At 47.2% G+C, this 22,104-nt stretch overlaps 1 protein-coding gene across 7 annotated transcripts in view; it reads right to left on the bottom strand.

Annotated features, from left to right (window-relative positions):
- Positions 1 to 22,104, bottom strand: part of LOC128298307 (trithorax group protein osa) — a 111,334-nt gene that overhangs the window by 17,122 nt on the left and 72,108 nt on the right. For all 7 annotated transcript variants that reach the window (XM_053034051.1, XM_053034054.1, XM_053034053.1 and 4 more), the window contains one exon: positions 185 to 380. In XM_053034051.1, coding sequence (XP_052890011.1) covers positions 185 to 380 — 196 coding nt within the window. The remainder of the gene's footprint in view (positions 1 to 184; positions 381 to 22,104) is intronic.

Below are 22,104 nucleotides of genomic sequence, written 5' to 3'. Positions count from 1 at the left end.
TTATGTTTTACGTCAAACAATTACATCAATATCGAGCACTTGATCACATTTTTAGATGCAAAACACCGATACCCCGATTTCTAAGACGCATTCATTCATATCTTCATTCTATGCACACAGAAACGCATTTTCAAACACCGTCGGTACAATGGTGGCACAATCAGCAACAAGTGTGTTGACTTACCTACTGCCGGCGACATAGAACGGGAACCGCTGCCAGAACCAGTTGGCGACGGCGTTGGTCTCATGCCCTGAGACGACGAAGAGGAGGAGGAGTTCGGTGTACCGGGTGCACCGTGCACTCCCGTTGGCCCTGTGGAATTGCCAGGCCCGCCGCTACCTCCTGCCGTACTGTCATTACTGTTCTGACCCGTGGAATCCTGTGGAAACAACGAAAATATAATGGAAACACATCCGTTAGTGGGAAATATTCGTGAGTGAACGACCTTGCGCCCGAGTCTACGTCAATTAGCCGTTCATGTCTGGTAGTAGTTATAGACATATTAATATTAACATACAAATGAACCACCGAAGAACCAGCAAGCACTGGCACTGGCCCCGGTAGCATTATAACGCCGAGTTGACCAACGCCGTGTGGTAGCAGTTGGTGCCGGTAACATTGGCGGCGTCGTCCGAGGGAACCCGGACATCGCCAGACCGGAATAGGAGGCCGACGACGACGATGAAACCATCATCGTCAGTCGCCACCAATCATCGTACGCGGACGACGATGTCGACGGCGCAGAGGACGAGGATGATGTTGGGGATGTTAGCGGCGAAGCAGAAGACGGTGGCCTGTAGTTCATAGTGCTAGCAGGGCAAAGCAGCCAAACAGACGCAAGCAAACACCGCTACACCTAGCACAGTCAGAAACACACTTCACACACCACGTGAGGAGGAGTAGTGATGATGATGGCAAATGATCAACCAACCAAACACAGCCACCATCGGTCACCATCACTGAAGACCATTGGGAGTTCCACAATGATGATATTCTCTTACTGTTTGTACCAACACACTGATTGGGGGGCGGTCTGCACCTTTACAGTCCTTATGCTCCTCACAAAAAAAAGAACAACCCTAGATCTCGATTCACACCATTCACACCAAAACGTTACTGTTCTTGATTATCCTTCTTCCTCTGGTGGTCGCTGCCTTGTTTTTGTTTTGCCCTTTGGGAGAGTCTTGCCCACTCGGACAGGGAGGAACAGCAGCAACAACAACGGATGCAACAAAAAGTGCAGTGCATATGATCAAATTTTTCGCACAGATTCCACCATCCCCATTTAATCGCCCAAATGTGACTGATTTAATAGCCTTCCGGTGTTGTAGCAGCAGCCAGGACCCAAACGGTCGTGCTGAAGCGTCGTCGTTACGCTTTTGCTGCATATTTCTACTTTACTGTACGCATACAGCAGCTTCTGATGCTACTACTACCACTACTGCTGCCGCTGTAAGAGAGCACCGGCAGGTGGTTCAGAAGGGGGTGGTAAAAAGGTCCTTCCCGGGATGTATTATCTGCCCCAGTATAATTTGCGTGGCGGTGTACGCACTACAAACGTGGCTGCATTCGGTGCCTCTCTCTGTGTGGGAGACAAGTGACAGGTAGGCAGGACACCCCACTACCCTACTCACGCACCGGTGCACTACCCAGTTTACACATACAGATGCAAAACTGCAATTGGGTGAGTTGTTGTGTTTTGGAGATGAGCGGACTGAACTGAACAAGAAAAAAAAACGTGACAGGAGGAAAAAGGAGCAGATGAAACAGAACACAAATGATGAACGAATCCCTCCCCCTCCCCCTTAACCAGGCACGTACACACACACGCACATATGTATGTATACTAGGACCAGAAAAGCCAAATGACCACAGCAAACCAACAAACACACAGACACAAACAGAGAGACAGAGCGAGAGAGCGACGAGGAAGGAGTGCTGCTGCAAATGCAACAACCATTTAAACTGTGCCTTTATTTGGCTGATGTGTGTGTGTGTCTGTGTGTGTTTGTGGAGGGGGTGAGGGGGTGGTTGATGATGATATTAGGGCAACAACCAGCAACACCATGAGCAGTATCGCGTGTGCCACCCATTCGAGAACGAGAACGAGAAAGAACGGTAATTTTTGTAGGCCGCGATGCACACGACGGATTCATAAAAACGCAACCATAAAAACCACCATTGCAAAGAACCGCCTGGTAAATAGTTGGGACACAAAAACGGATTTGCACACACAAATTGCAAACATTTCACCCCCCCCCCTGCTTCCCTTCACATTTTTGCATTGTAGTCCTCCTGTGTGTGTGTGTTTTGTTTGGTCCTTTATATTTTCTCTCTGTGTCGATTCACTCCCCCCAAAAAAAGGCGGAAGTTTGGTCAACGATGTGTATAATGCACAGAAATATAGAAAGAGGATGAAAAAAAAACACATCACAGAGACCACACCGGGCATCCACGGCATTTGATGCGGCACTGTGCCCAAACCACTCAAAAACGGACAACCCGCGGTACCACACGCATCAAATTTCCACATGACACACACCACCACGGCACGGCACTACTGTCCTGTCTCACACACATTGTGTGTGTGTGTGTGTGCCCATACTCCTACTTATCTTGTACACGCTGCTCTTTACCTAGTTCGCAGCCGCCCCCCCCCCCCCCCTCCCAATATGACCAATAATCGATTCCGATGCGAAAGCCTCGTCGCCATTGTGTCCATTTTCTCACTCTCGCTGATTCCTATCCGATCTATCGCATTTTCCACCGCGCGCCTGTGTGTTTCGTTTTTATAATTCCGTTCCTTTGGGTGGGGGGGGGGTATGATTGTTGGGTGGTGATGGGGAGCAAAAATTAAATTGCACGTGCGCGCGCGAATAGTGTAGAAAGGGGATAGAAAGAGAAACAAAAAGTGCAAACCACCCACCACACCATCCACCACCATTTGGCTGACCACCGCTTGGGAAATTCAATCGGATAAAAACGGACGCGCTGCCCTCGCTGCTGCTGTAGGATAAAAAGAATGCATTTTACAAACGAAAAAAAAAACGCCATGCACTGCACGGGAAAAAGAGAGAAGCTCGGAAATGGCCACACGCATTCCACGTTTTATGTGTGGGTGTGTGTGTATGCGTTTTTCGGTAGATTGGCGGCGGTGTATGTGTAAAAATACTAAAAATAAATAAATGAATAAATGCAGCAATTCAAAACCCTTCCAAAAACCTGAAACCATGCGGGGGATGGGGGCACACTATTGCCACAAGCCTGGGAGCTGTGCAGATGGGCTGGCCGGGAGTTTTGTGCATGCCCATTCAATTAGCCAGCATAGCAGGGGGAGGAGGATGGTGTTTGGATGGACGGATGGGGGTGCAATTGTGGAAATGAAATTAGAGTGATGCAGCAGGGTGGCTTTTGGCCACACAATCGCGTTTAATATGTGTCCTGTCCCGAGACTACTATCACACCGCACCCGCAACAACCCGAACCGAACCCCTCTCCTTGCTTTGCTTCGTCTGTTATACAAAATATCAGATGAAAAGTTTTGTTTTTTTATTTGCTATTTTAATATACACCTCCACCCCCTATGCCCCTCACACCCACCCCGCTGCTGTACAACTCCCTCTCCCTTATGTGCCCTGCTGGGGCAGCATAGTGCAACCACCCACCCACCCACAGCAATGTTGTTTTCGTTAGATGCCGCATATACATCATTTATGTATATGTTCAAGTAACCCCGGGAAATCGTACACTTTTTCCCGGGCTGGCCGGGGAATCGTGCCACTGAGTGATGGAATATTAAAAACAAAAACAGAAAGAATTCATCATTACCGGCCTCAGCAAACCGGAGTTGGTGGTGGTTTGTGGTAGCAATCCTCAATGTTCCGCACGGACACTAGTAGGGAGAGATGGGAAAACTGTTCTCCCTTTTGAGAATCGTACTAGCCCCCCGATTATTACTTGTGCCCGGAAAATGTACGAAAAAACGACAACAAAAAAATCAAAAAAAATCGTGACAAAAATCACGTCAATGTATGAGAATGGTGATTCTTAAAGGCACTTAAGGGAAAATGTTAATATTAATTAAATCAGGATTCATTGCCCATCCAGTTCCACATTGATCCGTCAGAGGAGAAATTTGAAAAATGTTTGAATAATCCTGTCTCTAAATTACCAAACGTCAATAGCATTTGTGTGAGTTGAATAAGTTACAACCCACACTTACAACACATCAAACTATATGGCCTGTAGATGAACTGAAAGTTGAGCTAAAATTGTACAACATCACATAAAATTAACACACATAACGGATTGTATGATTGAACTCTTCATTGTAAGTATTTTTTTGTGTGCGATTCCCGCAAAACTTCAACAATTGCATTGACTCGAATTAACATTTAATACCTCCAGGGAACAAGTGTAATGAAATTTAGCACCCAAAGAGTAGAGCGACAGTGAGAGAAAGAGAGGAGAAAGGAAAAAAAAATCATCCAACAATGAAAGTGCCAGCAATCCGAAGCCATATCATAAGCGATCGCGCGCAACACCACAAAATGCTGCATGAAAAATTGTAAAATACATATTATACACCTCCTGAAGTCCGTCGAAGTCGAACGCACGAAACGGCACGCAAATGGGGAGCTGGAGCGAAAATGTCTCCTATGTATACGCAAGAACTCGAGCGACGGTCAAAGCGCGAAGCAATGAGGCGGGAAGAAGGGAAACAACAGGCGAATTATATACACATTTTTAATTTTATCAATTCGCATTTTCAATATAATTATGCTGCATTCGCCAATATGTGCAATGCACGCTGTGAACACCGGTGCACACGAGAGTTCGATGGCGCTGTGCTCATCAAGCCCTTCTTTTCATTACTTCCCACAATGAGCAGCTGAAAATCGACACCAAAGGACCAAACCCAGAGCGGCAAAGGTTTAGTCATCATGGTGGAAACCATTTTCACCTCATTGCACTTTAAAAAAAGGCCAGCAGTGTTGTGAATGTCCCTTATAAACAGTCGAAAACATCTATACATGCACCACCGGTAATATTATTAAGAAAAAAAGCATTGATTTTATTCAATTTGTACTACTCACACAACATATTTTATTCGTGAAAGCAGTAAAGCAAGAAATATTTTGGCGGAATATATAATAAAGTCTCTGGAGACTAACTTCAAAAATATTTAGGTTTTAAAATTTGCCACAATTCAGTAACCACCCCCCCCCCTCCCCCCCCCCCCCCCCCCCCAACTCTCTCTATCTCACTCGGTGAGTGAACGGTACAATTCGGCCGAATCCACGTAACTGATCGTGGGATGCATATATCGATTGCAGAAAGAGATGCAGTTTGCTTATGCCATCATCATGCAAACATATTGCTGGGGGTTTGCTGTGTAAGATCGATACGACAATCGAACGCATCATCATGCCTGGAACATGCCGACAGGGCGCGGTGGATCCGTATGCCGATATGTTGGTGGCAACCTATTACGCTGTCCGCTCCTCCAAACACAAATATGTCGCTTGAAGAAATAGGGCGAAAAACATGTTTTCGTTGTTTTGCCATCCATTCGATAGGTTTGGCCAGCTGTTATTTATTTATTTTGTTTATATTCTATGCCAAAATGCTTTAAAAATAAACAACTCACGCATTGGTATTGCGAGTGTCGAACACTCGACTATAATGCGTTTAAAACAAAGAAAATCAATTTAATTTTTTTACGTATGCTATTCACATCGCAAACATTTACATTTCATGACTGAGAAAAATTCTATATAAATAAAGTGCTGCATACTTCTTTTGCTTTAATTGTTGTGCAAATGAATCCATTTGCTTGAGGGATCGTTTTATGTACAAATCCACTCGGTTATAAATCATTCCCAGCGAAGGCAACACAAATGTATCTTGTATGCACCTGGAATTCCGATCAGAGAAAATCCTTTAGATGTAAGATTTTTCCCTCCCTAAGATCGTTACACAATGATGGAAACCTGAAGCACAGAGCTGTGTAATCGAATTCCGGACAAATAAAACTCATGCTTCACATCACAACGGTGAAGAAATTGTGCTGTATGAAAGCGAGGTATCACCCACACCCCGGAGGTATGTGGCCTGTGTAGAATCTTTACTGCACTAACAGCAGTGTCTGCCTGGGTTGTCTCGTTTGCCTCCTCCTATTCAGCTTCCTACAGCCACAATCCATAAACTTAAGTTTCCACCGGTTTTCTGATCGACATTTTTCATTTTTAATTTCATATAAATCCTTCCAAAGGCTAGTGATGGTCGAACACGAGCCACGAACAAAAACTTCCTAGTACCCCCGGCGCTTCCCTTCTTCACACAACCCACAGGCTGGGGGGGGGAGGAAAGTCTTTGCGTCCATTTATTTGGCCACCACCCTGTGCCCTTCTACCTGACAGAGAACGCGGGACGTGGGGAGGAAAGTCGGGAGTTTTCTTCAACTTGAGGGATTCACATTTTCCTTTGTAAAGAACAGGATGGAGCAACGATTCGCCCTGACCACTGATCACCCCTCGTCCGCCGGTTTCCCGGCTCTTGGCTCGGTCATCATCCTTAATTACACCGGCATACCGGAGAGAATGGCCAAGAAAACAACTAACACGGAGGACAGAGCAAGCAGCCGTTCGTGGAAATCGTTTCCCGGCTGGGGAAAATCGACAGCACACAGTAAGGATCTTTTTGCGCAAAATATCGATCAGTTTGGCGAGTTCAAGTCGTCCTTCGGCTTCGGAAGCACGTCCCGGAGCTGCCGTCCTGTGGTACAATCGTTCACTGATTGGAGTTTAGTGGAAGAGACGAAGCACACGCTTGCCTGTGGTGTTGTGTGATGCGTGTAGGAAAAGTGTTTGGTTATTCTGACTTACCGAAGAAATAGTATGAAATAAAACCGCCGCAAACCAAGCAGCAGGACTAAATGTAAGGCAGATAAACTGCCCATACACACAATTCGCCCATTACATGAACCGTCTACAACGAGTATCTAATCTCATAATTGTGATAATACCCAAAACTAGTTAATATTTTCAAACCTTTTGTGAACACACAGTAGCGTCGCCACTTGCAATCATTGGCGTCATCGGTCCCCCAAAAGATTAGGCATCTGGCCCCCTTCATGTCGTGGTGAGGAGCATTAAAAGTTCATTGATGCAATTGCAAAACACTCCTTCTGCTCGGGGCATCAGTCATTGACCCCACATACCTGGGGGGGCCACAGAAAAAAAGACATCGAAAAGCTCAACTTCCGGATGCATTTCACCAGAGAAATCGCGAGAAGAACCCCCTGATAGTCCATACCGCAACTGCATCGCACAAAACTGTGCCATATATACGTATATTGTGATCTGCTGGTTGCACATCCCACAAAAACCAACGCCAACTGTCCCGTGTGCCAACCACAAACACACACACAACACTGCTGCGGACAAGAATCCCTTTTGCCGTTGCACGCTTGCTTTCAAGGTCACACAGCAAACGCAAGGCGCACTTTTCCTTCAGTGGGTCGCCGATGAACACCGAGCCACTTGATGCGCGGATGTTGAAAGAGGGGGGGGGGGGGGGGGGGGGGGTTTGTTATTCGTAGTGTAGTGTTCTTTTTTTCTTCTTCCTTCTACTCTGTGCCTTCTTTTTTTTGGTCTTTTGCCGATCCACCGCCGCCGGAATTCCGTTATCGGACGCGTGCGCGCGTATACACAAACCCGAACACACACAAACACGCGCGCGCGGGAGATGATATTGCCGCGGGTCGTGGTACCACCGCCATATCTCTCACCGTAAACTGCATCTCACTCTTGCGTTCGTTACGCGGCCCCGCCGATGATTAAGGTCATCGTTCGCTCGAATGTGGCGTGTGGTGTTGTGTATATGTAGAGCAGCGAACCTTTGGCAAGCTGGGGGCCGAGAGAAGCACCGGCAGAAAGAAAAGTTTACAATAATTGCATAATAGAAGGCGGCGGGTGGCGGCGGGTTACGACTTTACTGTTTTTTTTTGTGTGTGTGGACGACACGGCGGCGAATGAGAGGATCTCCAGATGATTGGATGTGTTGGGCAAATAATTGCCGGCAAAACCGAAATGGCACAAGGCACAATTTCCATGCAATACACATCAAACCAGAACAAACGCGACTAGTGTTGGGTGAATCAGATTGCGATTAATGAATCTGATTTTCTGTTTCAGACATTCGTGAATCCCTGCCATTCCAAAAATGGATCCAAAACTGACATTTACTTTCGGGTTTTAAGGGGGCCTCCTGGGGGGGAACTCTGAGGATTTATGAGATTATTTTCCGATTCGATTCTTGATTTGAATGACTCCTCACTAACAATTCATACGAATGACTGTTCTCCAAAGATGCATTGTTTTTTTAACTTCGTTAGAATGGCCAGTCTCCGTATCGACTTATTTTTACCACGTAGCCGGATATTCCGGATGGAATTTTGCCCCGGTTCCGTCGTGTGAAGATCAACGCTGCTGCCCAAAACACCACCGGACCGAGCCTAATAGAGCTGCATTATCTCAAGACTAATACAGTAATTCTTCAATTTCTCCAATGGCAAATGGAATCAATGAGCAATGTGCAAACAAAACAAACAGCAATCGTCATACTGTGTCGATCATGGGGGTGAGAGAGTATGATGCATTTCCGCTGCACGCGCTCCAGCCACCCACCCCCACACCGCACCGCACCGCACCCTAGTTTTGCCCACCCATCAGAGAGACCGCAAACGACCACACCAAAGCAAACGGTACGATAATTGAAGTGACGTCAATTAATGTCACGAATGACGACGGTTGGCTCTCGTTCGCTTATCACTCGCTCTTCGGTGATGGTGCCACACAACGCGGGAAGACCAGAGTAACCAACAGCAACATTTAACGAAGGCGGGTGGTGTGTGTATCCACACTAAAAATTCGCAAACTTCACATAAATACACACACACACACACAGGACAATTACAAACGGTCTGTGGAGCTTGAGACTCTTCAAAAGCCAACGGACGCCCTCACTCACCACTCCTTCTCCCCCTCTGCTCCAAAAGCAACCTCTCATCATCATCATCGTAGTCGAAAACGTACAATACAGCAACATTGTGCGGTTATGGTCAAACATAAACCCAAACCCATCACCTTCCCTACTATGCCGGCCAACTACCTCCAAGTAGGAGGGGGGGGGGGGGGGGGAGGGTTGCCCACCTCCTCCCTGACGTTGAAAAAGTAACATTAGTTTTGCAAAAGCGATCCTAACGAGAAAGGGTGGCAACGAAAAACACGCCGCACGGTTCTTGTCATAAACGCATTAAATTGCAACGAAGTCATCGTCGTCGTCGTCGTCATCACCCGTCGGTTCTCCGCGCGTCCGTTGTGGTCCAAAAGAAACCGGTGGCGGCGCCCGTATTAACCTTGGTACGATCGGTCGCTGTTGTGGGCCGTACCGGCAAATTCATTCTACCCGCTCATACAACCACACCCCACAACAACACATGGTCCACCAACATCCGTCCGTCGTCGAGCAACTAAAAACGAGAGAACGAGTTGAGTCAACGACGGGGGCACACACAACAGACACGGATAGTAAACTTTGTATGTTTATTTTCCTCTGTTCCGGGGTGGCACAGGGGGTTGGATGGGGTTGGTTGCGTCCCGTCGTTTCACCAGTTCCACCGCCCCCGCAAACCTCTTGGGGAGAACTCGCAGTTTTTGGCGTTCTTTACCGTGCACACACACACACACAATGCAACGCTACGTTCCTTCTTTTTCTTTGCTCTCTTCTTTCTGCAAGCATCTTCTTCTTCACCAACCGTTTGAGACAGTTGGTCAATCTCTCCCCTCAGGCTCGTTCGTCCATGGGGAGAAGAGTTTATGTTCTCATCAATCATTGATTGTTTTTAAAATTCCGTATGACGTAACGCAGCGAGTTCCGACCAGAAGTTACCAAGACTTCCGACAAACACAGCAAAAACCAGTAGCAACAACAGTGCCATTCGCCGTTTTATCGCCTACATGTTAATCAGATTTCTTTGGAGTTCGTTTTGAACGTGTCTAGACGCTTTCACGTGCGTTTTCCAATCGCTTGTATTGACTTCCGATCGGTGCTATGTAGCAGAAACTTTCCTGAATCATGCTTGCAGAACTTAGAAGAGAAGTTTAATCTTGTGTTTGCCTTGTTCATTTATCTGTATCTACCTGTATGGGGTCGGTTTCTATTCAAATTTTGTGTGTGTTTATCTAAATTTTGGAGCATTTAGTTCAAACCGATCTTCCACTAATACTGAACACTTATTAGCAGTGTTCCTACTACGGCAGATCCCGTGCGCCATTGGTTGACCATTACATAAATTAAGCATTCGACAACAAGCAGACATTCTTCAGATTCTGTCCACAAAAGCTTGCCCTTTCCAACAGGCATAATAATAACACTACTAACCCCCATTTCATTTCCTGTTTACCAACGCTTGGTTTCGGCTTTCGACCAAAGGACCAAAGCAACGGCACACTGCCGGCACTGAACCGATACAAAATTGCATAAATCCGGCAAAAGCTTCCGCTGCTGATGAGACACGACGCTGTCTCTCACTCTCTCTCGCTGAGGTCGAACTATGCAAAAATGAAAAGTATGAAACGTAAATGTGCATCAACTTCCAAATTCCTTCCGCCCAACACGCGTCTTCCGCTGCTGCTGTCAAGTGAAAAGGGGACTAAAGTGCCAAACCGTGAGCTTGTGAGCCCCCACATTAGAATCCGCTGAATGGATGGAGCAGCACAGATAAAAAAAAAACCTAACCATAAGCAAAAGTACTTCCTTTGAGGGCGCGCACTGGGTGCGATGCTGTTGCCTGAAACGTGGAGCTATAAATGAGATTGCGCGCGAGGTTGCCTCCTGTGCGTCGGGGGGTCTAATCTAATGGTGAAGCGAACACAACACCACCAGACCCCGACAGCAGTGGAATTATTCCCAGTGACTCATTCTCTTCCGTCCTAGGGATCATCTGCTCAAGGCACACGGGAGAGGTTACTCCCATTCCAGAGCAACGGAAAACCTCCCCCTCCTGTAGGGAAAACCGCGCTCGAGCAACGTCGCGGCCGAGGTCTTGGTCCGTTGCCATCCAGATAGAATCTGGGAAAGCTATGCCCCCGCTACGAGAATAAATAATAGCACGAACAGAGACTGCTGCCTGGTTGGCTTTTCCCAAAGGGTCGTCACCGTTTCAAACCGGCCGGTCCGGTGTGGTGTGTGCTCGTAATCTAGCGTGTGTGTCTCCGCTAAATTGCCAACATCATGCTGTCTCGCTCGTTCGCGCACGCGAAAGCAATTGCGGCGATTATATTCCTTCCTCGAAATGGCAAATCGCTCATTCCTTTTACCCAAGAACACTACAAAAACCATCCCTTCCTTCGTGGCGGATGTAGTAAGAGGACCGGGGCCGCTGGAACTTCACGAAAGTCGGAACCAGCAAAAACAACCCGGGGAAAACTGGGAACGTCGATGGGGTGGGGGGAGGACAAGCAACAACAGCAACGGAAAAATGCTCACATAACCATCTTATCCGCTGCTGCTGCTGCTGCTGCTGCTCCGGCTTCTTTGCTGCTGCTTCACGCCACACGATCCATACATCATCATTCCAAAGAAACACACGACTGAGTGAGTTCAGGTCTCTTGCGGTGAATGTCGTCGTCGTCGTCGTCGTTGTCGACGTAGCTCTTCTCTTCCCAGCGGCACACAAAAACAGGATGACAAAAACACGCAGAGGACGGGATGTGCGCGTGCGGGCAGCAGCCTGCTGCTTGTTGTTGGCCTAACGACGTATACGCCCTTCCCCTCTCCCGCCATCCCATCAACCCACCACAATTAGACTTTGCTGCTGCTGCTCTCATGGCCAACAGCGATGGTTGAGGCTCGGTCGGTATCAGCGCTCTACACACAGCGGCGACGGCGGCGGCAGCACCACCAACAAGCATCGAAAATCCATCCTCACGGCAACGAGCGACCAACCAAGGCACCGCCGCCGTTGTGCGCACCACATCGAAATAAAGCATGTAGAGTGAGCTGCTGCTGCTGCTGCTGTTGCTGCTCTGCTGCGGTGGCAGCACAGTCGCCAGAGCCGTGCCATGCCATATCAGCGTAGCCAAAGCCGGGACACAGCACCGAGAGTAAAGTGTATTTTCGACCCGGACCCGACCGACCGAAGCGAGCGCGCGATACGCCTCTGTGCTGTGCGCTTCGGTGCGGCTTTGGTCGAACGACACACCGAGCGCACCGGCACACTGGGCACAGAGCGATCCTTTCCGATGGTCAAAATATGGCGACATCGTAACGTCACGAGCTAATGCAAACGACTGCGCTCTCTGTACATCAGGTCCTGATGTCCTTTGACTCTCTTTCTAGTGAACTCCTCTAGCTTCGACACAGTGCTATATGAGTCTTACCATTTCAAATCTAACTAAATGCACTTATTGGCCAACCTCAACAGAATGCCTTTTTGAACTTTTCCAACTCCTCTATGGAGAGGGACATTTTGACCAATCTGAACGTGCAGCCGAAACCACCGTGCCTCGACGGTCGGTGTGTACCCCCAATGTCGACGCTTTCAGTGCTCTGCGCTATGTGCTGTGCGGTGTGTGCTGTCATGCCAGCGCGTCCATTCGTCCGTCCGGGTGTCGATGTTCGTTCTCGATGGTGTGTTTTTCCCCCGTTGATATCCTGGGGTACTGTACTACACACAGTCGTCGAGTTAGTCAAGTCAAAAGACACATGCACAGGGGCTGGGCGCGAGTGAGCGAGCGAGAAACAAAAAACAACCAGCGCGGGTATATACTGGGGAGTTATGGGTTGGAGCTGCGCTACTGCCACACAACACACACTGCTGTTGCTGCTCTGCTGACGCTGTTTTCTGCTGCTATGGCAGACACACACCACACAGAGTGTACTAAAAATGCGCTCTGCCTGGCCCTGGTGTGTCCACATCACGTCGCTGCGGTGGTTCATTCGAGCACACAGCCAAGCTCCACAACCAGCAATAACAAACAGGGGCACAGCAACAGCAGCAGCAACAGCAACAGCAGCAGCAGCACAAAAGCATTAACTCTAAAGAAGAATCTGCGCCTCTTTCTGCTGCCTTTCTCATGCGTACTCTACTATCACCCCCCCGGTCGGGGGGCTCTAGCTTCTATTTTTTCTGTTACCATTTCACAAACAGAAAACACAGCGAGGCATTTTCGCCGTATAATTCCCATCCGACAAACGTTGCGCTGCTCCACACACTCGACCGCATTCTATAGCCATTACTCGGACATGCTTCGGCTGACGTTGTTTTCTGCTGATGTCGCATCGCAACTGACAGCACAACTGACACAAAAATTTTAACACACACACCCATACATACACAGCACACGTACAATCCACTTTACATCCCTTGCGCATCGCATCGCAATGTCGATCAACGATCGCGTGGTGGTTGAGAGTTGGGGTTGGCCCGGAAAAAGGGGGTGAGTGAAAAAAGAACAGTAAAGCAATCGAAAAAAAACCGAACTCATGAAATAAAAATAAAGAGGAGGCAGCTTTATTTTCATTTGGGCCCGCGTCCCGCGCTCGCTCGCACAGGGGGTTCTTTGCAAGCAAGCGAACGCGATTTGAAGCCGCCAGCCGTAATGCGTAAAGAATAGCGCATGCACCTCCGCACGCACCCATACACATATACCGTATAGTCCGCTGGGGGGAGGGGAAGGGGCCAACAAAACCACACATTAAATATCGCGATATCGCGCACGGGGCATGGCCCTCACAAGGGAGGAGGGTAGAGGGTAGGTAGAGAACTGTGTGTTTTCTTTTTTACTGCCACCCAACTCTCTTTTTTGCGTTTTCACCAACCCGCAACCTGCATTCTGTGTGGTGCTGTGTAAAGGTACAAGAATCGGAACGAATGGAACTTTAGTTTATCTAAAGGATTGATATCGCAAAAACAAAATAAATGTATGAAAAAAAACAAAGATTTCCACAGCCGAGTTATGTTTGCGCGAGCGATGCCTTTTTGCGCTACCCTTTTCGTAACGCGACTTTTAAGTTTGCGCCCAGTACGCGCACCCATGCCGCGTAGGTTCTCTCCTCCTCTCGGTCGGTGTTGTTTTGTTGCAATAAAATCCACCGTCGTGTCTCACCTGTCGCGGCAAGCCAAAAAAAACACACACGTAAAGTAATTAACGCACACCAAACGAATGCGCAACAAAGCGCGCGCATGAAAACGGCCGAGCGGAAATTCATTAAATGAATCTGTCTGTATGTGTGTGCAAAGGGTTGATTGTGAGATAATAATAAATTCGATCCAAAAAAACAACAACAACACGATAACAACCCACAGTGATCGTCGAATGTTGCTAATAAAAATGGATTCACAAAATTCAAGACAGGAAAGATCAATAGAACACAAAAAAAGGAATTCATTTGCAACTTGGAATGTTGATCAAAAGCAACGCGATGGTGGGGACAGGTGGGGTGCGTAGTCAAGCAAGCGTAACACAGCGGTTTTACAACAGATAGGCGAGTCCAGCATACTGAAACGCTCAAATGAATACGATAAACGAGAAGGTTGATAGTGAAACACAACAAACTATACCGAATTTAGTGAATGTCAAATCGGCCCCGCTGTTTACGTGTAGGTGGGGAATCAAGAGTTGAAATATAAATAACAAATTTTTAAGATGTTTTTCAAAATATTTGTGCAGTAACAATTGTGTTAAATAATAACAAATACTTTTTTCTACTTTCCAGCTAATTTTACCTTCAATAACAGCTTCATTTTTCCACTCAACTCCTGAACCCACCGATATGTAAACCGACGGTCGTCATTCCGTAAAGTGTTTTGTATATCCACTATCAATCTTTCCACGTTTATCTTATTCGTTTGTGCGATTCTGTATAAGCTGGGCACTTCATATCCTTTCTTTTGTGAAAGCTTTTAAGGGAAATTTTAGTAATTCATCTTTGGCGTATACATTAATACACGTTGTTGATTGACTTTGTTGCAATGTTTTCCCCATTTTTTACCATCCCAGGCCACTGACAGGTGTGAGGAAAAAATAAAATAAAACCACAACGAGAGTGAACGATGCGTGTGATATCTCGTTAATTCACTGCTCATTCGTGAGAGGTTGTACCATCACTCACGTCAGCCTTTGAGGTTTCCTTTTACTCGTGTTATCTTTCGAACCCTGCTCCTCCGTCCCCTCCGCTGTATCATGTTCAATTCGATCGGTAACAGAAAAAAGTTCCCGCCAAAAAAGGCGACTCCATCCATTCCGTTGACGGGCAGCAACTCGTGCAGGAATCGTAGAGGTTTGGCAATATCCTCTTCCCGTCTTGGGTGACAGGCACAGGACGGAAGAGAGAGCACAACATAAACAACTGCAGCATCGAGACACAGCTCGAATAAAGCAGATGCAAGGTCCACTAACCATCCACTTTGCATCCTTTTTCAGTTTTTGTAAAGCAACGCCAAACGGTACAACATGTGTGTGAGTCGATCTAGGTGAGATGAGAATGAATGAAAATGGAGAACAACAACAACAGCAGCACAAAAAGGCTTAGCAAGTGGTGAAATGCAAAACTACAACCTTCTTCAGCCGAAACCCGCTCTCTCGCTATTGGGAGACCGTATCGCATCAAGGGCAAACACGACGTTAGGCAAAGTTTTTCAAGGGCTCGTTTTCTCGATTGCCGGCGATACTAAAAAAATCACCCGCAAAAACCAGTACCTTTCACTAACAAAAAAAAAACCCCACACTTACACACACACTCACCGGCGGCAATGTATACACAACCGCTGGGGCTCGATGGATTCAAAAATACACTCCCTTTTCTACTCCCTTTTTCACTCCCGTGACGTTGGTACATTGTGTTGTTGTGGGGGAGGGGGTGTTAGAGTCTTTTCTTTGCCACACGAAGGCGACGCAATGGCCCACACACACACACACACACAAGTTGGTGGCGAATGAGTGGGTGGTGTGTGGTTATGTTTTGCTTTGAGAGCCGGCATAATAACGATGCTAACGAGCAGCGATAGCATTATTGCGACTACTTACAAACACACACACGCACACACACACGAACGCACATAGAACCCTCGGCATCATATCACGTGTGCTGTGCTGACTCTCTTCCATTACGAGACCAGACGCGGTATCATTCGTATCACTAAGCGCCGCAGCGGGAAGATCGTGACCGAGCGCACCCAATCGCTAGCAAAACACACATGAGAGAGTAGACGCAAATGGTGGGGGTGGAGTTGGGGGTCTGATGCCTTGAATGGAAAAGCACCCGGCACAATCCCCGGCACGCGAAAGGAAAATTTGCTTTACCGTTCAAAACACGAATTCTTCTTTTATTTCCCATGCGGATGGGCGCGTTAACTCCGGCAAAATCTTTCCCGGTAAGGCAGGGCAGTCGGGCGGCGTTGGTGGGGTGGGGTTTGCTAGGTTTTGGTGAGCAAAACGGAAAGCGGTTGAATGAAAGTGAAACTCCCGAGATAGTGACGCAAGAGCATCGGGAGACCCTCCCCGTTTACACTACACTGCAGCAGCAATCTGTACTCGTGGAAAATCGGGTCAATAAATGTGCCAATTTGCTGCTACAAAACGTACAGATATCTGTGACTTCCGGGGACTTTTCGGAAACTAAACAGGGGTGTTTTACTTTAAACTTAACATTATGCACGTCAGGAGCTGTTTTAACACACACAAAACCACACGACGGAAGGAACCGCTCAAAGCACGGCGGACGAGCTGAGGAACACATCAATATGTAAGGCGCCTTAGAAGAGAGATGGAATGGTAGGGCATTGTATTCGTTTCGTATACTAATCAACCAACGTTGTTCTCCCGTCGTCATGGCAATCAAGTGCTCGTTGCATTAAATTGCGATAAAAAGAAATCAACTAAACCGACCAACAAACGCACAGATGCACAGGCACACCTCAAAATAAAGGCCGACGCCTTGCAGCGGTGGTGGTGTTCCGTAATCACGTTGGGAAAGGTTAAGAGCAAGCGCAGCCAGAAGAATAAAAACAAACCCCAAAAGGAGACCAATCCAAACCGCACCCACCACATCCCTCCCCTACTCCCCTGCTCAATATCCCTGCGTCCAACGAGGCAACACAGCACACGTGAAAAGGGTTCACCACCACGGAGGATACACGGGGGGAAGGAGGTTCGAAATGAGAAACGTGTGAACACACACATACACCCATACAGACACACAAGCCGGCATTTAACCGTCGGCTGTCGTCAAGTCACATATCATGTGCGTGCGTGTGTGTGTGTGTGTGTGCTCATGAGATGGGGTCGGTCTTCAATAATAACAAGCAATAATATCAGCAATGGGCACCGCGCAAAGCAGAAAAAGCTGCCACGGAGAAAACATAAACAAATACTTTACACACAAGCCCCCCCCCCATACACTATACGTCCGTCGTGTGACGCCGCGCAGCTACCAATATGGTTCTACAACCAGTTTCGCGCTTACGGCCACGTGGGCAATAATATCTTGCCGTAATCGGCCGTAATGTGTTGTTCATGCTTCGACCAGTTTGACAGTTGCCAGTGCTGTTAACCGTCAAAGAGCGCGCTTCTTATCAAACAAAGCTACGCACCACTCGCGGGGAATAGCCGGGCCATTAAAAGAATCGTCCTCGGCAGTCACGAGTGTAGGTGCTCTTGTTACTTTTGGGAAGAAACTTGATGTTATCCCCAAGTGATACACAGTGAGCGAGTGACAGCTCAGTGTGCCTTATCTGTCACACGACAGGACCGCTACAAAATCTCATTTAAACTGTTACGCCTTGTACAACGGTCGTCGCCAACACTATCTAGACAACAGGAATCAACTGTAATGCCAGAAGGTGTATTTGGTAGCTACGTCGATCTTCGCACAAGACAGGACAGGACCGGGATAATATCCCATCCGATCCAATCCCGGGACCCCTGCGGGTAAATAAAGTCAAAGAAGGCTAGAAATGGCGCAAGCCTTACACCACCTCTCGAGGTTGTTGTGCCGGTAACGAAGAAGAATGGTATACCGAAATATCTCATCTCCTGAGGTTCCCAATCGTGTGTACCACCGGAAAGTGCCTCTCACAGTTAAAACCGGAAGAAGAAGCACCAGTAAAAGAAAAAGCGACGCTTAAGATATAGCGGCCTTGCAAAAGATTAATTCCATTCAGCATGCAATAAGAAACAATCGCATAAATTTGTACTCGATACGATGGACATAAAAAGCAATTAAAAGCCACCAATCGAAGTCATGAAAAGCACACGTTTCTCCGTGACAGATCGTACAACACGTACCATACAAATTTATGCCCCAGAACCAGAACCATTTGGCCCATTTAGAAATTCCTTGCATGGTGAGATGATGTGCTTCTTCGTATGGCATGATGGCGCACCCGGAGAGGGACGGTATGCTGCCTCCGCCCGGACGGAAAAGAAAAATTATACCCGGCCCAGCACTGAAGTTGGGAGAGTTTGGAGTCGTAATGAGTCGGGAAGATTGGCACCGGCAAGAAATGGCCGTCGTACCGTTCTGTTGTTCTCCACTCATCGGTGTACCGTAGAAAAGAAAGGGCGCACCATGAAAACACAGAAAAGCTGAAGCGTCGGGAAAACATCGAGGAAAATGCCAACCACAAAACCCAAGCAGTGTGTGTGTGTGAGCAGTGTGGCGCAATAAAACGGAAGCCCCGAATGAAAGAACGGGTTTCCTGTGTGGGCAGAGCGAAAAGCCCCATAGACACACACGCTCGCACACAACCATGAATAAATATAAGCAGCAGAGCAAATAGTACCATGTCGTCGGAACGGAAAAGTCGTCTTTCACCAGCCAGGGAAAGAAGCCACAATCAGCACACAGTCGGCATATACGTCCCAAGGAAGACAACAGCCTGGTGGTCTGCCAGGACGACAACGGTACGAATTCTAACAACTTCGTACCATAAAGGTTCAGAAATGTTGATCTAAATACTTATTAAAAAGGTTTGGTTAATATAATTTTCATTACTATCAGAATTACTGACATTTATTTATTGTTCACGGTTCATATACTTAAACCAAAAAAAAACAACATTATGTTATATATGTTTTAAATAAGTCAAAGTATGTATATTTCTAATGTTTTCCCACAATTTAAGGTAAATTTTAGCAAACAACGTTATATGTTTTATGTCTCTGCAACGCAATATCATCCTCAAAACCAACGAAACACACAGTGATAGCCATCAGCCCACTGTGCCGGAGCCATTGGACACACGTTTACGGTGTAGAAGAAATAGTTGCTGAAACAGCAGAATCAACCGTTCTGGGCAAGCCCTTGGTCCTTGGTACAGGAGCAAAATGCGAAAGGAAATGATGATCCCCCCTTACCGTCTTAAAAGAGAGGGAAAGCGAACGAGGGAGCTGATATATGAGGGAGGGACCTGACGTCTAAAGCAGGCTCTACCTCCTACTCATTCCACACACTGCTGAAGGAAGGGCAGACATAGAAATTTTCCCGCTGGGGCCCGCGCGCTGTCACATCCGGTTTCTTCCGGAATCGGAAGCACTCCACCAATCTAACCTATTCCTATACACATGGACACATTTCCTAGCGCTCGAAGGTATGCTTCACCGTCCTTCTACATCTTCAGTGGATTCTTTATGCGTTGAAATACAGCACGAGTACGGGCAAAATTTGCTGTGCTCCAGTAGCAGAATGTTAATAGCGTTACGAAAAAAAAACACACACAGACATTCCTTTATTCTCCCCCTCCCCCCCTCTTTGGAGACTTTGGGTGGATAGGAATAGCATGTGCGAGAAGAGAACAGCAGAGAGAAGTTCTTCAGCACACGCATCATTGCATCTTCCCCATCGAGTTACTCTCCTCGGTGAAAATAAAGGACGAACGACAGTTTGATTCATTGTGGAAGAGATTTGCCGGATCGGAGCGATAAAAGTTGGTGAAGGGACAAGCCCGCGATTTCCACATCGGCAACATGCGATAGACAACCCACATATGGATGTATTCAAATATGCGAAACATTTCAATACGTGCGAAGCCGAGGACTGCGGGGACAATTTTATTAAGGGCTCGCAGGCATGGGTGGTGTCGTGGTCTAGTTGAGAGTAGTAGAGTTTAGAAAGGATCTGGTATGATGTCACCCATTAATTGTTAATTGTTAATTTATTTTATGCAATGAACCTCCTATTGCCCCTTTTGAAGCTTAGATATACATATACAGTTAACACGTAGTTGGCCGCAGAGAACGAATACAATTTAAGAATAAGAAACGCGACAAGTTAGGTTCAAAAAAATGATCACAAACAGCGTTAAACTCTCGGCACATGCACAACAACGGATCAGAGGAACCAAAACGACTACGGCGTTTCTCTACGTCAAGTAACAGCCTGGCACGGAGCGATCTCACCGGCACGTGGATGTTGAGGCCGGACAGCAGTGCCGGCGAGTCGATCCGATGGTCAAGTAGCCCTGCGACAAATAATCTCTGCGCGTTACAGTTTCATAGTCAACTTGGACGCTCCAGGAGCGCAGAGCAAACCGCGTAAACTTGCTCTGGATGGACACCAGACAGGCCAGAGGACGACCTTCTATAGTATTTAAGCAGTTCGGTAGTCACATACATCTTCAGTTCGAATTCAACATCAACGACATCAACATCAACAGTAACATAAATATACGCTACGTTAGTATCATGGAGACAGTCCTATTTCTCTTGAGTTTGAATGTTCCATAGTCCTACAGTTCGTCGATCGAATCATCTTACTCCATAGTCGGTGTAGCGTCCAACACGAGTAGAAGAAGAACAAAACTCCTCTGCGACAGTAGACATGGCCCCTTTACAGATTGATTGGAGTTGCAAAAACAAAAATCAGTATCAACAATAATCCATAAAATAACAAATGAAACTATACATCATATAGCGACGCCAACCAGCGACGCAAGAGTAGGAAATGATGAGTCGCCACAGAGGTTGTTGCTGCGTTGCACATCGAAAACAGCTGCTTCAAAAAGAAAACAAAACGAAATCTTTGAGCAGACGCGCCGTTGATCCGAAGGCATAGTTATTTTCCCAACAACAGAGGAATATAAAGCAATGCACACATAAAATATCCACGACCTACGTCAAGCTTTAACCAAAACGAACGTCAACAAAGGGTAGATAAGGCGGGCGGTGGGTTGGGGGGGTAGAGAATTTCAGGGCAAGAGGCTACACAGAACAGATGGCAATAGTACGGCGCTTGGTGTGATGTGCTGTGTGTGTGTGTGTGTGTGTTTGTGCGTATGTGTGTACGCGGGAAACCCCAAACAAACCACCCAGACCACCCCCTCGATCTCTTCGCTCTCTCTCCGCTGGTTTCGGGGACGGTAATGGTGGATGGGGATCTATCGTCGTTATCGGTCTTCTCATGTTCTACGCAATTCCTGCATAACTGGACGAGAACGGATGAATCCCGGCACCGCTTGCGAAACCTTTCGAACGTGTCTCGCCCCCCACCCGATCCCAACCTCCCGCCAAAAGCTTCCGTGTACTCCCTCTCCTTACGCTTTCACCGGAATGGTTTACGTGAAGTGAATGAAAAGTTGTGCAACGCGATGGATGCTTGGGGTTTGCAAATATTGTACTTTTCTGTTCTACGCGCTCCCCGGTGTGTGCGTTTGTGTGTTGGTGTAGATAAATCGGGTTAATCAAGAACCTTTCACTAGTGTTGAGTGCACGAGCATTCTAAACACTGGGGGACCAGCTACAAGTGAGCCGTTGGTGTTGATGTTGCGAATGGCGCGAGCTAAGCTCAGTGGTCTAGATAAAACATTTGGAAAACCTTCATTCATATGCTGTCAGGAATGTGAAACACAGAAGCCTTGAATAACTGGTGAACACTCTCCCTTAATGCCTGAGTGAATTGAATAACGCTCCACGAATCATGAGCGATTCATACAAGGCTGATTAACCCAGTACAATCTCTGAACTTAACCCTGTATTCTTGAACTAAGTGAATGAATCTGAATGAATCCTCCAAGGATCTTGTCCGCTATGGACCCTAGC

The sequence above is a fragment of the Anopheles moucheti genome, chromosome 2 (assembly GCF_943734755.1).
Source record: "Anopheles moucheti chromosome 2, idAnoMoucSN_F20_07, whole genome shotgun sequence".
Classification (NCBI taxonomy): Eukaryota; Metazoa; Arthropoda; class Insecta; order Diptera; family Culicidae; genus Anopheles; species Anopheles moucheti.
Note: the sequence above shows the minus strand (reverse complement) of the source record. Positions and strands in the feature narration are given on the sequence as shown.